Here is a 17900-nt window from a genome sequence, read left to right as displayed (position 1 = left end):
ATAGGGTCTGGGAAGATTTGAGTAACGATAGTAGGTAATGCATTAAAATACACAATTTCCATTATGGGTGGAAGCAGGTTTCACAGTGATTTTGCTCTGCTGTATAAAAGCTGGCTTTCCTAACCAAACCTTTCAGTTTCCCCAGCAATGTTTTCACACCTTGCATGGGCTCCCACAATGCAGAGGGCCGGTGGGTTTCTAATAAATGTACCTCGAGATTTCATGTAAAATGTATCTAGTATTTAGTGAATTATAAACAAATACGATGTATGCATGTATTAGCTCTTTTTCCTGACACGTATGTATTTAATATTTTTAATAATAACAATATTGTCACCTTGTAAATACATCCAGACCGTTAGACAGAACATGGTTTAGTTGTGGAAATATAAAGGTTCTTCTAATTTTTAAATACGTTTATTTTAACAGAGGAATAGAGGAATACAGGGGTGAAAGTTCAGATAGATTGGCTGTGCCAGTTCATTCTTCTTTACATCTGTGCTTCATTAGAAAACGTTTGGTTACATTGTTCTGATGATATAGTGACTCTCTTCAGTTACACATTTATAAATTTTTCCATAACAGCATGTTCTGTGGATTTTTCTTTTATGTCAAGTATGTTAAATATTTTGAATTTGCAATTTTATTTTACTCTACTATTTTCTTTCATTTTATTTTATTTTATTTTATTTTATTTTATTTTATTTTATTTTATTTTACTTTTTGTATTCAATAAGATTGTCTAAAGGCACAACATGCTTTTATAGCTAAATTTGGTGTTGGTGCTACTGGTATTGTATTACCTACAGGGTTCAGTTAGGTGTCCTGTTATGCTCCTGGTATGAGTGAACATTATCAAGACAGAGGCCTATTAGTGGACAGCTTTAAGTATTATTTCAGTTGAAACTGAGAAGGAAGAACTGGAAAACTATTTAAAGAAATACAAAGGAAGGAGAGAGTAACAATATGGGGAACATGTTTTATCTAATACACAGACAGAAGGTTCTGAAGAATGTAAAAATTTCCTTTTAACTTCTAAGCAAATTTAGTACCTCTCAGAAGCCATGCTGGGCTGTATATTTTGGGTGGTTGGGTGCTACAGAACCTCATGGGGAACATGAGGAGGGAGGGCAGGGGAGGAGAGTGGAGCAGTGCCCGTGGCTTAGGAGAGGACGCTCTGTTCAGGAAGCGTAAGTCAGAGGTCTGCGCGTAGGTGCTGGCACTAAGTGACCTTACGTTCAGAACTGGTGTTCAGTTCAGAACTGGAGAGCAAATTTGGTGGAGGTATCGGAGAGGGATACAGTAACAAATAAATATGGAAGAGCAACGTTGTAAAGAGTGTTACATAGCTGAGGATAAGAATCTGGAATTATGAGTGTTGCAGAAGTTTCCAGGGAAAAACCCAGAGCTCTGGACACAGAAAAACAAATGAAGTGGTACAACACAAGGGAGTGATGGTGCTGTTTTTTCTCATGGCGGCATAAGATGGGAGAGCAGAGGACAGTTTTGGAGGGAAAGCAAAGGTGCCAGAGCCTTCACTGGTCCAGAATTCTTGGCAAAACGTTGGAGAGGTCTAAGAATTAGAAAGTGGTTAAGCGTGCGTGGCTTTCGGTCCCTGGAAGTGTTGGCAATACCCAATAAGAATATGCAAGTTTGTTCAGTGTTACCTTGTAGGCGGAACACCTGCAAGGACTGCAGTGGAACATCTGCTACACAGAGACTGTGTGTCCCGCTTTGCCAAGACGTATCCCCTATACTGGAGGACAGTAGAGTCCTCACTGGACCATACAAATCATGGCTATGGCTACTTCATGGTTTTGGTAAATCAACTGCAGCTAAAAAGCAAAAAATATCCAACCTAAGGAATTCACGTTTAAGGACATCACAAAGTTGTATCTGTAGCAGCAGCAGCTGGTCGTTGAGACTGAATTCTATATCTGAATATAGAAAAGGAATTGAATAAGGTCAGCAGTAGAGAGGAAGAGGTGGTGAATACCACCTTGTGGGCTAGCTGAACCTTCACTGATGGTTTAGTCAATGCATATTGTGGTAATGTACCTCTTTTTAAGTATATGGATATAACTTAGATAGTTTGCCCAGTCGTCTTGGTTTTCTCTTTATCTTTTTTGAAGAGCATTTGAATGTGTTCTACAGCAGCTTCTCCTTTTTTGTCTTGTGTATTTCACAAGTACTATGAAGCCTCTGGCCATTTTATGTCTCATGGTACAGCAGTTCTCTCTTCTGATGACTGTCTTCAGGGTGAATCTGCTCAACTTGCTGTGCCAGGGGATTTACAATATAATTAATGGAAATTATATGTGTAAGCCAGTCATGCACCAAATGAAACTATACTCATTTAAACCTGGTTGGTTACCTTTGCACATAGTTTTCCATCATGGCCTATATAAAATAAATGGTTTTGGAGATAATACCGTACTGTATTATTTTAGAGGAATGTTGTACCTGAAAGTGACTGTGGGATGACATCAACATTTGGATTTGACAAGTTTGCAGACAGACTGGATATAATATCAGAAAGTGATGGACATTTTAAAGCTAATTCATTTTTTACACATAAGGAGCCTGAAGTTTCTTTGTTTTTATATTTTTACATATTGGTTTGAAATTAGCATTTAGCTTGGCAAAGATTTTTATTGTTGCAAGTTATTTTTATGACTGAAATTTCAAAATGACCCCTGTTCTTTATAAAAGCTGCTTTCTTTCCTCCAGGCATTTTCATTAGTAAAAGAAAACAAAATAAAATGTAAAGACTGTCCAGATCAAGATGAAACCTTAAACTTTTAAAATCCTGCTAAAATGAAAAGAAAAATATTTGTGAAACAAGAAATTGTTGCTTTCTGTCCCCACCCAAGTTTTCACCTTGGGTCTTGAGATTTTTGAGAGATCCTTCTTTCTGAAATAATTTCAAAACTGTAAAAACAGTAATCAGTTGTCTCGAAACTTTTTATTCACAGTCACTGGACATGTTGAGTATATACTGAACTGCTTTGAAATTCAGGTTTTCTTGAAAATATCTTCAATAAACTAATACATTAGTAGGAACCTGACCCTGCAAATACTGCCCAGAAGTCAAGCACTTGTATTTTTAGAATACTGGGTCTGATTTTTTTTGTCTTTTTTTAAAGAATCTGAGGGGGTTTCTTAGGTATTCAGAAGTAATCTGTTGATCAGTCTCCTTCATCATACAGAGATGGCATAAGGGCTCTAGTTCACAATGCCATGTGGCTTAATCTACTTATGCCCATGCTGCCTGTAGAAAATGTGAGCCAAAACAACATTCCAGTAGTGTGAGTGATGTCGAAATTCATCCCCTGTGTGTGAGTTTGAGCAGCAGGTTAATATAGCTTTTGGTCACATGAGACCACAGGTAAGGTGGTGGTGGATGCATTCAAAAGTCCTGATCTTATTTGAAGAAATGCTTTTTTGATCTCTTTATATATTTTTATATCAGATCTCTACTCGTTACTCTAAAATTCTGGTAGACTAAACATTTAGGTCAAATGCAGAACTAGCTTTCCTCAATACCAGTGTAAGAAACAGTAATGTTAGTAAATCTTTCGGATGCTTTTCTTTTTGCAGAGGATATGGCTTCATGACATGGAGATTTACATTACTGTACTGAGCCATGACAAAATTAAAAATGATGGGTTTTAGCTTGTGGACTATTAGAACAAATGCTTATGTCAGTCCGCTTCTCAGTTCCAGTTGCTCAGCTCTACCCCAGTTAAAAAAAGCCTTTGAAGATTTCATAATGGTAGGATTGCAAAGGATATATTGTCCAAGTAGAGATTGTACCCTGATTAATGGAAATAGATCTTCAGAGGTGAATGTTTGGGAATGGAACAACTAGTACTGAGTGTCTTAATCAGTCTGTTCTCATCCTTCTGTAAATGACGTAATAAATATCTTCTGTCCTTTAGTTCAGATACATGAGAGATTCCTTGCTTATCAGGTCTAGAAATCATCAGCTAGCCACTACCTTTAAATTGGTTTTGGTCTAGGTACAATAAGAAACCACCCAGAAGCCATACTTAAGTATTTCCATAAAATTATTTTCTCCTTTTGGTATGCTTAAGTAAATTTTCCTAGCAGCTGGGTCTGCACAGAACTGATAACATTTCTAAAATACCTTCAGCAGAAGAGATTAAGTTCTGGAAAAGAAAGGTAGTTTATTTTATTGTGTTAACCTTTATTGACTTGAAGATTAAAAAGTTTCCTTGTGTACTGTTAAAACAGTTAGGTTCGGGTAGTGATATAACGTTCTTTTCTATTTAACCCTTTCCCTTTCCCTGTTTACTTTTAATACATTTGCTACCTATTTGCGGCCTGCTAGAGAGAAATCATTGTTTTACAATAGAAATTTTGCAGGTTCTTCTGTGCTGGCAAACTATTTAAAAATTATATGATATTGACAGAGATGGTCCTGAAAGCAGTCTATTTACTGAAATAACTAAATACAAATATGTGTGTATATGTAGATATAAGCTATCTTTTTAAACTGAAGTATTGCTTCACTTGTTACATTATAGAGAAAACTTTTATAAACAGTCCCATATTAAAGGGAAATTAAAGATATCCAAGCAATACATTTTGACCTGACTTTTTTTTTTTAATTTTAAAAAGTTTATTTTTAATATGTGTGTATTATTATTAGTTAATATGTTTCTAAGGAATGTATAATAAATATTTTGGGCCTTTTCCTGCTCCTACTGACAATAAATGGAAAACCTATATTCATGTCATTAGAATCAGTACCTCATTCATAAACCAGAAAATACCAGTTACTGAGTGATGATTAAATCATGATCATTAACTTTTCACCCTCTTTTAAAGCCATCTGATTTTGTATTATATTTCATTCAAAGGTTGGCACTTTTTTTTGAGAAAGGAACAGATTTGCTTCACCAAATAGATAGTAATATATAAATTAATCTGAGTTCTTGCCTTCACTAGAGGCAAGACTTCATTTTTTGGAGGCATTGCTAATTGCAGCAAATGTAGGTAAATCAGTGATGTAATAGGAAGCTTTGTTCCCAAACAGTGCATGCTGCTAATTTTTATCCTCATTCAACATCTTGTCAAAGCAAAAATGTGTAGTATTATAGTCAGAGTATTATAATTAAATATAATTTTACATAATTTAAAGATATTCTGTGAATTTCTTCCAGGACTGTCCTTAATGATGTTTGATTATATCCTACTAAAGTTTCTCTTAATTTCTTCCATAAATACTGCTCATGAATTTTATCTGCCTTAATAGAAGGACTGTGTAGCTTTCATTAGCATGAATTAACATTGTCCCCAGCTTTTTCTTTTCTGACTAAATACTCTTTGGTTTCATTTATATCAATAAGCTGCCCAAAGCTGTGGCAGAGGTGATGATGTAGTGATGGTATTCTCTTAAGTGATATTCTTATGTGTGTATAGAAGCATATTTTCTGCTTTACTATGTGTTACTTCAAGCATATAGTGCAAACACAGTATCACTTTAAATTCATGCTTTACCAGTATGACTACCCACATAGTTGTTTCTTCTGTTATTAATTGTCCTGTGTAAAGCAAATTATAGTTCAAGTTATAAACTATATCTAACCACCCTTTCAAACTATACTCTTAGTGCGCCACAATAAGAAGGCTAAAAAAACGTTCATTATTCTTTCTGTTAACATAACTTTCACCAAAGCAGCATCATTGAGAAAACTGCCGGACGTCTGGTTTAATGCCAATTTGTCTGTAAGCAGTTAATTTAACTTCTGAGACTTTGTTTCCGTATCTGCCAAAAGGCAACAGGGGTAGTCAGTTCCTGGGACTAATTATCCGTTCTACTTCACTAGTATTAGGATGTTGTGGCTCCCCTGGTTTCCATTAAGCTGAAACTAGGGTAACAAATTGGAGCAAGGTAACTTGGAGCTCTGTAACTAGAAGAGGTTGGGAAAGAACTCAGATTGTACTGGCTGCCAACTTTGTCTGAAGCATTGGGACACTCAGACTTGCGATGTGCCTCCTTTCAGAGTTCACAGGAGCGTCCCTTTGGCTTTGGATGACTCTCCAGAGCCAAGCTATGCCTTTGATGTTCGGCTCCTAAGGTTCCCCTGGGGAATGCAGAACAGCTGTGACACTCTAGAGAGAGTGCCACATACCTGCTCCCAAGACGAGGATGTTGTCATTCCTGTCTTAAGAGCTAGGCACTGCATGTCTTCACTCACCACCACTTGGTTTGCATCTTGCCCCTTTTTAGTAATGCCAGAGGAATGGTGAGGAAGGAAGTCTCTGTGCATCCTGTTCCTTTTTCTACATCCCTGTCCTGTGACTGACAAACATCATGTAGTCGTTTTATCTCAGACAGCAGCTGTCCTACAAATGTGCTGCAATACTGAACACTTGAGTTAGACCAATTTCATCGAAAACAACTCTTTAAAAATGTTTCATACAGTCCTAATAAATATCATAGAAGTGGGTTGAACCGCTTACCTGCTTTGCATAACTGCAGTGGTTATAAAATTTGAAGAGAAACTTAAGCCAGGACAGAAGATTTTTGCTGTGAGAACCAACTTGGTTTTGGGGAGGATCTTGGAGTTAACTGGATGCCTACCACCAGTTTCACTGAGAGTAGTAGGTTTGCCTTCAGGAAGGATATTTTGTGTAGGTCAGATGGTGATCACTCATCAGAACTCGTAACTAAGTTGCATAGAAAAGGTATTTGCCTCACTGAAAAGTCATCTAATACTACGACCAAAGTAGAGAAGTGCTGGCTTTTTCCAGTTTTGTTCATTTTGAGTGCAGTGTCAGGTAGAGTTCACTGTGAAAATACAGAGGTCATTACAGAAAATAACACTTTTATAATGATCCATTTGTGCTAGTTATTAAACCTTACATTTTTTTTTTAATACAAAGTCTGAATTTTTACATAATGTATTCAAATTAAAACTCTTTGCTGAAACGATTGCCTAAGTGAAAAGAAATTCCTGGATCCTTGTCTTGTTGTGGTGCACTGTTTCAGTTAGCAGATTTGCTGATGGAGAAAGCAGCAGTTATGATAAAAGGGATTATATAAAAGAGCTCCTGCTGAAAGTCCATGGCACCGTACAGGGTGATACCGAACACTGTATTCCCCAAGGCAGGTACAATAATTAGCTGCAGGACTGGCACTCAGTCTGAGGGATTAATTAGAACTGGAGGTGGTGTTGGGGGAAGGTAAAGCAGCCATAAAGAGTGTCAGGATCACTCTGGCCTGAAGCCTGGGTGATTTGATGTGAAATAGCAGCAGCTGGCTGTAACCTTAGGAAGTGCAAGTGCACAGCAGGTGGTAATTCCTGTCTCATTTACCATGTCTTCACAGGAACATGTAAGCTTGTGCAGCTTGGGTTTATTGGCAGGTCAGAAGGAAAATCCTAAGGAGGACTGTGACATTCAGTATACTAAGCAAATGCAATGGTCAAAATGGAGTGTACGCAGCATAGTGTAAAACCTGTAATGCTGTTGCAAAATGTTATTATACTTGCCGTACAACAAGGTTATGACGACCTTATAATATTGACCTCATGTAGACCAATGCACAGAGCTGAATGTATTGTGAAAAATCTAAGACTGCTAGTGGGAATTACATCTTTGAAGGCTGTGATGGATGTAACAGGAGAACTATTTCATCTAAGTAAGAAATCAGACAAAGGGAATGATATGATATTCTGGCATCCTGAGAAAACTGAAGGATTTCTCTGTAGCCATTGTATGGGGATGAGTAGGCTTTATCTACATTTCCAGGTAGGTAAGCAGGATGCTGCATTATGTGGTCACACGCTGTTAGCCTCCACCAAGAATCATGTTTTGCTTGGCATTTGGGCAAAAATTGCAGCGAGGCATGCAACAAATGTGCTAATTTAGAAATTGTAACCAGCTAGCATTTCAGGGTGAGCTTGAGTAGCTGTCAGCAGAGGAATTTAGTGGGCCAGTGGTCGCTGTTGATCACTGTAGCGTTTTGTATTCTGTGAGGGCCTCCCAGGGTGTAGAACAAGAGCCCTTCCTATGTGCAGTTCAAGAATCAAACCAAATAAAGAGAAAATTGAGTAACTTTGAATCCATCGTTGAGAACAGCTTTAGATAGAGAAAAAATAAAACAGATCTAGGGGATATTTGCGGCTATATTTATAGCAGAGTGACAGGAAAGGAAGGGAACTCATTTTGTGGGAAGGATAGCTCTTTCTATGCCTTTTTAGAAGCTCATTGTGTGCCAACATTATCTTTCATGGGTGCCAGAAGATGCAATGCCTTCTAAAGCCTCCCACGCATGCAAAAACTATGCTCCCATTACAGTTTCTTTGCTGGGTTCCATTTAATATTCCCATGTTTCTGGATCTCTCCAAATATGCACGTTACATATGGACAGGTGATCCAGGTCCAAGCTGGCATTGCATGTCTCTGACCATTAGGTCTGAGATTATGCCTGCTTTGGGCAAAGGAAAGCAAGCTTTGGGCAAAGGAAAGCAAGCTTTGTCCTGCTTGGGAACAAGCTGAAAGAAGTTACTAAGCTGTTGATGGAAGAATGGGGTTGTCCCCTTTTCTCATGTGTTGTTTATATATGCAGAAAACCGCAGTATACTGATAGCTACTCTTGAACTTGTCTGTGTGGAGTTGCGAAGCATTGAGAATGCTGGGGCTGGACTGTGAAGTGCTCTGTGTAAACGTTTTTGTGTGGAGCTACACAAAACTTTCAGAATTCTTTCATTTCTTCTCAAGAAAAAAAAAAATCTCTCATGGCAAACCAGTATATTTTCCGATTAAACTCCTTTCTTAATTAATTCTTAGCTCTCCTTCATGTTCAAGATGAAATAAATCAGACCTAATATGAGTTTTGAGTTTCCACTTTTTAAAATGGTCACATTGCAAATATGCTACATTTAGAGGTAACTGAAAATTACTGTGCTGTAATCCTAGAGGCTGATGAGTAAGAATGAAGTTGTTAAAAGATTTTCTGTTTATCCCTTTTTTTAATAAATGAGATTTAAAGTTTATTGCTTGCTACTCAGATTTTAGTTCTTTTGTAGGTTTCTTGTTTGTACTCATTTCCATTACACGGGTACTGTAGTTTTATCTAGAAGAGGAATGGACCATGTGCACAGCGGGGCTAATGAGTCACAGATGTAAAGATTCTGGCACGTTACCATCTAATAACTTCTTTAACTTATATTCCATAATAAGATAAATGCAAATTTGATACATCTGTTTTCTAAATGATGTATCATTCCAGTCTTAGCAGTGTCTCAGGAGTGAGTTTCTTTAAATGTTTGGAGGTTTAGCCTTTTTTAGTTTTATTTTCTTTTTATTTGTTTCTAAAGAGGAGATTTCAGGTCACCGAGCAATGCAGTTAGCCACACCACAGTTCGTCAGAACGAAGTGGGAAGGCTGGTAAAGCTGCCACTGGCTTTGTGGGATCCACTTACAGGGTCTCAGCTTCCTTGTCTCATGGGTTCATATCAGGAATAAAGCTGCTGAATGCGCCTCAAAGGTGCTAGTGAAGGACACGTATGCATCAGAAAGTTACTCTGCCTTTTTTTGTAAAGACCAGTGCGATCTTTGTGATCCAGAGGATCTCTGGTGTGATTGCACATGGAGATGAATAGAGCAAATATTTCCCATGTTAAAAGAATCTGCTGCAGCTGAGAGACCTGGCAGGCTGCTGTTGCCTGTTGGTGCTTTCCACCAGGCCAGCGGGGCTGCAAAGGGCTCGTGCACTGTGGCAATGTGGGGTGCCCCAGCAGAGCCTTCATGCAGGACTTCGTGGAAGCCACCTTGTCTGGCAGCCAGAGCCAGGCGCAGCCTTCCCTTTTGGAGGTGCCAGGCTGCAACCCTGCAGCCATACAGTCCAGGCCTCACAGAGGGGCTGTGCCACCCGCTCCACCTCGCAGAGGCGGCATGTGTGTGTGCATGCATGTAGGCAGCTTAGAACTACCAGACTATATGTTTTATGCTGTGTTCCTCAGCCTGATGTCTCTTGACCATTGAACAAGCCTCTGCTTCAGACAGCGTGCTATGCAGAAGGCAGGGAGAGGACTTGGGGATTTCTTTCTTTAGGAGTTCACTGCTCAACTGTATAAGGTTTCAGCTTTATCAGAAGGTCTAATTCGCACCCTACAAGGCAGCACAAGAAAGGTGTTGAACTGAGAGCAGAGTTCACCCCTTGTATTGTCACAGCAGGCCACGATTACCGCACTCTTCTTTTGTGTACCAGTACAGTACAAGTTCTGCACATGTTGGTAGAGTAGGATATGGGAAACCATATGCAGCATACAGCCCTTGAGGGGAAAAAATTTCGCCCTGGATATGAAAATGCTGCTATGTATGTCTTGAAAACGTTGACCTTGGCCATTCCGGACTACCCAAGATCTAGCAGTAGATTGTTGTTCAGTGTTTATAATTGTGTATGTACTACCAGTTTATGTGCTGAATGTCATATGTTAAACAGAACGTAAGGAGCAGGATGTTAATTATACAAAGCGTTTCAAAATCCACCGTTACTGCTGTCAAGTTCTGCAGCAATCCAGAGTCGAAGCTTTCTACATAGCTCTCTTGAAGTGCTGTAGCACATTTTAATTGAAAATGGCTCAGTCATCCACTGGCTGATAGTCTAACAACTGTCAAACGATCATGACAATATATTTTAAGGAAATAATTTTAAGGAAAGTCATCTCTGTGGGACTGCTCCTTCTAAAAATCTCTTGATATTCTTGTTGTAAAGTAACAACCTGCATCTGCAGCGTAGTGCAAACCCAATTCTGTTTCCCATATGACAGAGAGGCTGTTTCCTGTCAGTAGGCAGTGTGGGGTATACTAAACATAGTGTTCGTTCTGTTTGTCTATTAGTAAATTGTCTCTGTGCTGTTTGTGTTGTGCTGTTTTGGTCCCATGTTATGCTGTGTCCCTAGGGTCTGCCAGGCTTCCCCACAGTCGCTGCTCTGCACAGTAATCAGATCCTCACCGTCAAGGTTTGTGGCTGACACGTACCTGTTCAGTCAGGTCTCTCTGTATCAGCATAAAAGTGCACATGAAAAATTGTTTTTACCATGGGATACCGATGAATCTTTATAGTGGACCTAAGTGAATCCGCACTGCCTTTGCATTGGTATAAGTACTCCTGATGCAGAGCATGGGATCAAATCTATAACCGTGTACGGTGTTACTCCCGGCAGCACCCACGTCCCGTGTGATCTTGGTCAGTATTTTATTTTCAGAGGAGATTTGTCTGCAGCTCTGCTTCCCTGAGGCATACAGGAGTATGGAAAATGTCAGTGAACTCTATACTGGTTACATAGAGAGTCAGCTATTCATGTTAGATATCAGAGGTTTAATCTGTAGATACAGATCTTTTCAAAGCGCATTTGCAAATTAAGCAGGAAGAATTGATGCAATCTCGTCAAGCTGGAACCCCAGTCCTTACAAAAATGACACCATTCTTCATGGCACAGTATGCTGGTTAGAAAATCTGACTGAAAGTCGAACTGGTGCTTTGTCTCTAGAAGCTTTGCTGAAAGAACAGCATATAAAAATACTGATTTTTAGAGTCCAGGTAATGAAAAAATTAATACAAGTGAAGAATTCTCACAGGAAAACTGGAGACAAAAAGGTTACACAGTTAATTCATTGTGTATGATTCATTCATAAAGTGGTATGTCCTGTACATTAGAGGTCAATTTCTTCAAAAGAGAACGCACAGTTTCTGTCAGGCAGAAGCACCGGTTTATATTATTTTAGCTGTTACAAATCTAATGAATATGTCTTTATTTCTTTCTCGGGCCTTCTGATGTCTATTCTTCAATTTTCTCATCTTTGATCTTCAACCTTTGACCTCACCTGCCTGATCAGATGGTGTTCCCTAAAATCAATCATGGGTTTCTCTCTGCTGATCAGCAGCTCATTAAACGCCGCCTCATTAAGGTAGTGCTTCATCTCACTGGAGTCTGGTTCTTCTTTGCATTCAATTTATTCTTTGCTGTACCTTTTTGTCAGATGCCTTCTTATAGTAGGTTGTTCATTTGAGAATGTTTTGGACTGAAGCAATTGGTAGTGATACTAACAATTAAAAGGCTCTGGGTAGCTTTGCTAAATGATCCACGTTTAAGGTGCAGTCAGCTTTTTTCAGTGGTTTGCAGTGGTGCGCTGGAAATTAAATAACTTAAGCACCATTTGATGGTGTGTTTTTTTTAAAGGGGAAGGTAATATGTTTTGGCAACTCCCTTGAAAATTGACTTATACAAATTAATAGCTATAAATTGTTAAGGGAGTTAGCTAATTGTCACTATAAAACAGCTCCCTAAAACAGATGAAAAATTATGTACAACTTTGTGGAAAAGCAGTTATTTTCCATGCTCATTTTTGAACTCTATCCATGCATCGTCGCTGGGCTTGGAAAATCACTGTGCAAACTGTATATTCTTGCACATGACTTTTTTTTTTTACCTCAGCTTTGTTATGATTATGCCAGTCGTGAGGCAAACAGCTGCTTATTGAAAACAGTTACTTGCTCTGGAAAACTGGATGAGTAAAATATTGCAAGGCTACCCCAAATTATGGCTTATGTCCTGTGGTAGGACAAGCAGTTTAGAATTTGAGTCTTCTGCTCTGTGACTGATTGCACTGGACAGATACAACCCCCGGGTCTTCAAGGCAAAGTGCAATCTCTGCCATAAGCAGTGAAGAAGCCAGTGTCCGGCTCATGGCTGCTTCTTCCAGCCTGTCTTGCGCTTTTTCTGGGTAAATCAATGTCTTTTTGTGTGGTTGATGCCTCTAAAGCAAACTTATGACAAATTTTTGCATTGACTTAGGGGGACCAAGGACAAGCTGGACCCCCTGGACCTCCAGGGCCACCAGGACCCAGAGGTCCCCCAGGAGATACCGGCAAAGATGGTCCTCGCGGGATGCCTGGCATACCGGTGAGTTAGTCTGTTGCTGTCATGAAGTCCAAATTCCTCTCAAGTGTGTGCCAGCTCAGTTTCAAAGATGTTTTCTGAGGTAAGATTGGCAAGTAAGACATGTGGAAGCTGAACCACAGACAGATTTCATGGTGTACCTGAAGTCCTCCCCACACAGAGCAAGCTCATAGCAGGGCCAAGAGTAACACCTAGGTTCCTTGCTTCCCACCCCTGACAGTTTCCCTGCACATTCTAAGGTTTCTCAGTTGCTCACTGATGTTTAATAGCTGCGTGAGGAGGGTCTGCCCCACTCCACAAGTAGCAAACGTTTCTACTCAGACTTCGAGATAAAGCTGAATTTGAGACGTCGTAGCATGGCCAGGCTTCACTTCTCGCTTCTTAATGATTTAGCCTCAAAAATCACGGAATTAAAGTAACAAACTGCTAAATGCTGTCCAAAATATGATGAAGTTTGGAGTCAGATTCTGCCATCTTTACACAAGTAGAACAGTACCATTTTCTTTGGCTCATCCCCTGTATTTCATTAGAACAACCAGCCAAATATGAGTACGGTTTTGGTTTTATATTTTGTAGCCTCCTTAATTTTCATTCTTTTGAAAGAAGTACCTCTCTCGTCATCATGAACGCCACTGTGTTATCAGTGTGGAAACGGAATCACAGACAGGAAGGAGACGTGGAACTGAAATGCCACATGTACAGATGCGCACACCCCCCCACACCCATCATAAGTAAAGATCGCGGACACACAGGGAACTAGCAAGGTGGGAAGAGAAACTTCTTTTTTTGAAGAAAAAGTATAGCTCATTATGCGGGGCCAGGACAAGAAGGCATAAAATTTCCCTGCAGGGCCTTTTTAGGTAAAACCAAGAAAGAAAATACCTATGCTCCTGTTCTTGCCCTGTTCAGGTTGCCTCCTCTGAAATTGTATTAACTGTATAAATATAATATAACATGATGATAATAGTAAGGCTCAGCTAAAATTTCCTGTGAAAATCCAGCAAGGCTTGGCAATTAATGCCTGTGGTACTCTAGGGTTGCTTTTGTTGCTGTTGTTTTTTGTGGTTTTGGGGTTTTTTTTACCACCATTGCCCTTATAAGTTCTAGCTTAAGGTTATGAAATGACATTAAAAGTCTGTTGCTTCCATTGCGCTGCTTTACTTTGACCTACTCATTTCTCGTTAGTCCTGCAGCACATCAGGCTTTGGGCCTCATCTGGGCCTCCCTGGTGTTCTTTTAATGTGGTAAAATTGACTGTGGTCAGCAGAGTTGCTTCTAGTTTGATGTAGTGAGGGTGAGACTGAAACCAGAACCCATTTCTGACTGCAGTGGTACCATTTTTGTAATTGACGTACAAGAGGCTAGGAGAATCAGCTGGTGTTGCTGATTACAACATGACTATGTGTTGCTTGGGGTTTTGTGCTTCTTAGCAAAGGGAACATTAGTGTTTCTCATAACAGGAAAGTAATGCATTTTATGCAATGAGGTCATTCCATTTTATAATAGTTCTGTAGTGATTTTGACTTTAGATGGCAAGAGAGAGTTTCTTTTTATAGTTTTTTAAGCTGGGCTATCTTAAGCCCTATAGCATTACGGAAAATCAGTTCATAATACTGCTTTAGAATCGGATACAAACAAGCACTCAGATAGAAACCATCCAGATTGCTCACTGTTGTTACCATCCTGCTCCTTGCTCCTGTCCTGTACCCTCATGTTAATGTTGCTGATCTTCAAAAGGCTTGTTCCTCCATGGCTATGTGATACACAGTCAAGCAGGAGAGCTGTAAAGGGGAAACTTAGCCGAGAGGTAGTGACAGTTTTATGTTTTTAAAAGGCTTGCATGGACCTTTGAGCTAAAGAGCTGAACAACAAAACAATAGTCGCACTGTGTTATGAGTAGGGACGTTGCAGCATCACACAGCTGTAGGAGGAAGTCCTTGCAGTGGCCAACCACCATTAGAAGGCAGTCGCTTCCTCTTTTGCAGTGCTAGGCAAAGCAGGGGCTTCTCTTCCAGCCTGTCCTTCTCAAGCAAGGAGTTTTACTATCACCAGAGCTATAAGATAATGTTTTGGCCCTTGCTTTCCCCATGCCCATACACATGCTGTGTATCCTGAGGAAGTCAGGCAGCCAAGGCAGCAAGGCAGAGGGAGCAGCTCCAGCAGCCACCATTACTTCTCTTCCACAGAGTAGCAGGTTGAGGAGCAGCCTGTGTGCCCACACGTCTCCATCTGTGTCATCACCACCTTGCATCCCAGGAGTGTGCATCCTGTTACATATACTTAAAGCTTCTAGAGATGAGAATGTTTTGGTTTCTCAGGCAAGAAATCTTTAGAGCTGAGGAGGCAGAAATGTTAGGGAAATGCTGTTGGGCCTATTGCCAGCAGAGAGAGCACCAAGGAAGCGTAGGGGTGTAGGAAAGGGTTGTGCAGCGTTCTGCTAAGCCTTTCTTTGGATGTCAGCAGAAGAACCTGTTGGAACCAGAACATAGTTGCCTTCCTACAGAGCGATACCTAGAATAGGTGCCTTCCCTTTGCATCACAGACACCAGCACAAAGACTTTGAAACTTTAACACCTCCAAAAAGAAGTAAAAGAAGGACGAGGTTTTTTGCTGGTAATAAGACAATAGAATGTCATACAAACTCCTGAAATTATTTCACTATTATTTCCCAACATTTATGGGGATATCTTGATGCTCACTTCAGGCTGTATGATTGCTGTATATGTAAGTTAGCAAGGCTTTAGAGTGAGCTGAAAAGACCAACAAGCTTGGGTAATCAGCTGTCAGAAGCCTGTGCCTGTGTGGTTTCTCTCTCCTGGGTATCTCAGTGTGTTTGCAGATGCTACGTGTTTGCTTCTGAATGCAATGTGCACGTACCCAGAGAAGCAGTTCTGATTCTTTTCGGTTGCCAAGAACAACAACATCAGAACAGTTCTCATCAGTTTTTTGACAGGTTTTCTTTTATGACAAAGCTGCTAAAGAAGATCCTGCAGCTGTGCTGATACACCAGCACATGGACTGCCCTATGCTCTGTTGGGTTTACAAGGGAGTGGTCTATAAACCAGATCACTGAAATGATAGGGACTCTGGTTTTTGGATGGGTATTTTTAGCCTGTATTGTACGACTGATATGTTTTACTGCCTGTACAGACAGTTGTGTGTGTTCATATGGGAAGAAAGGGGAGAAGATAGATTCTGACTTTATGTAGAGCTGTGCCCACAAAAAGAGAATACATTGGAAGAATGATGAGTTACCATTTTGAAAGCCAATCCAGGTATTTAACAGCTGAGTAATTATTGCATGGCTTCAAAATACTTATGGGTTTATGAAACATGATAATTTGTAACGGTAAGTTATGCCTGCTGACTGAGGTGATGACACAGAGCAGTAATCTTGGAATATGTAAACAGTGGGATCCAGCACATATGTGAAAATAACCTTTCTCTGTGTCCTTTACCACCACTGACTGGAATGGAATATTATGTTTGGAACCAAGGGACAGAGTCAGGACACCAGTACTTAACTGTTGCCTCAAGAACTATAGCATTACATGATTGTGAAATAGTACTTTGCCTCTTAAAATGTCTGAGATTTGACCTACTGCTTTAAAAAGCGAAAAAGTAATATATTTAATGTGCAGTCAGCTGCCATACCTGTTTAAGAATGGAATTTTAAAGATACTTTATTATTAGGTAGAAAACTGAATTCAAGACATGTTACTGAAATTATTCACTCCTTTTTTTTTACTTTAAGGGTGAGCCAGGAAAACCAGGAGAACAAGGATTGACAGTAAGTACTCTTTTCTTCCAATTTGCTAAGAAACTGTAACAGATACATGACACATACACTTTTTAAAATGTGAAATTCCAAAAGCTTTATAGCTGTGTATTTCCTAACCTTCCTTTGTCACAGACTATTTGAAGCCTCATTTGTGAAGAAAACATGAGAAAGACATCCTCTTTTTACATACAGTCCCCTGTCATATAAGGCCAACTTCTTCTTTAAGCCTGCAGAAGCAGAGGGAAATAAAACAGCTTAGGGCACAGCAAAGCAAAAAAGAGCCAAGCCAGGTGTTCCCAGTTCTTGCCCTCCGCTGATGACTGTCTCTGAAGTTGAGCTGTTTCCACCTTGAGACCATTGAGCAGCACAAGAACCATCTACTTGTTTGAAGGGCCAAAACCCCAGCTGTCTCTGTGGCAATAGTTCTGGCCCTCGGCCTGGTGGAACAGTGAAGACAGAGCACAGCATATGTGCTCCTCGGAGCACTCCGAATATGCTCCTCTCCTGAGGTTGTGGTTTTTTCCCTCTGTGTGTGTGAGAATGTAACAGCCAAATGAATGCATTTTTTACAAATATTCAGATATGGGATAGATGTTTTCTGTTGCATCAGGAACTAATTAACCCTATTCATTTGGAAGCAAATTGAAGCTCCACTGGTTGTAAATCAGCTTCAGCCACAGGGTAAGACATCAGAAGTTTCTGCCTGTCACATATTCCCAGAACTGTGAAACATGCAGTGGTTTTTTCCCCTTAAGATCTCCTTAAACACTCATGGTCATTCTTATTTTTATGAGACATGACAGAATTGTAGCCCGTGGCATGTGGTTTTGATTCCTGAATGCTTCTGAGGAGGAAGATTATATGCTCAGCAGTCAGTGCAGATATGATTGCTATCTGTTTGAATTTATGAAGTTTTAAACAGGTGTGATGATATTTTACTTTGACAAATTGCAAAACATTTTGAATTGACAAAATCCAATATCTTCTGGAAGAAAAAACTAAGATTCTGAGACTTGGAAATACCTGCTGTGATCAGGCAGTTAAAGTCCTGTACTTTTCCATTTCGAGATAATGGTTTAACAAAACCAAAACCAAAGCCTCCCAAAGGTACCACCTAGTGTTCTAGCATGCTTCCGGGCTCTTTTTTGTTCTGTCCTTTTGGTTTCTGAGGGCCTGTT

General features: G+C 39.8%; 1 protein-coding gene across 1 annotated transcript in view; it reads left to right on the top strand.

The window, feature by feature from the left end:
• Positions 1–17900, top strand: part of COL25A1 (collagen type XXV alpha 1 chain) — a 322972-nt gene that overhangs the window by 218334 nt on the left and 86738 nt on the right. The window contains exons 8-10 of the mRNA XM_075149759.1: positions 10941–11000; positions 12837–12944; positions 16696–16731. Of these exons, the coding sequence (XP_075005860.1) occupies positions 10941–11000; positions 12837–12944; positions 16696–16731 (204 nt within the window). The remainder of the gene's footprint in view (positions 1–10940; positions 11001–12836; positions 12945–16695; positions 16732–17900) is intronic.

Source organism: Calonectris borealis, chromosome 4 (assembly GCF_964195595.1).
Source record: "Calonectris borealis chromosome 4, bCalBor7.hap1.2, whole genome shotgun sequence".
In the NCBI taxonomy this organism is placed as follows: domain Eukaryota; kingdom Metazoa; phylum Chordata; class Aves; order Procellariiformes; family Procellariidae; genus Calonectris; species Calonectris borealis.
This window is presented reverse-complemented; position numbering and strand designations above follow the sequence as displayed.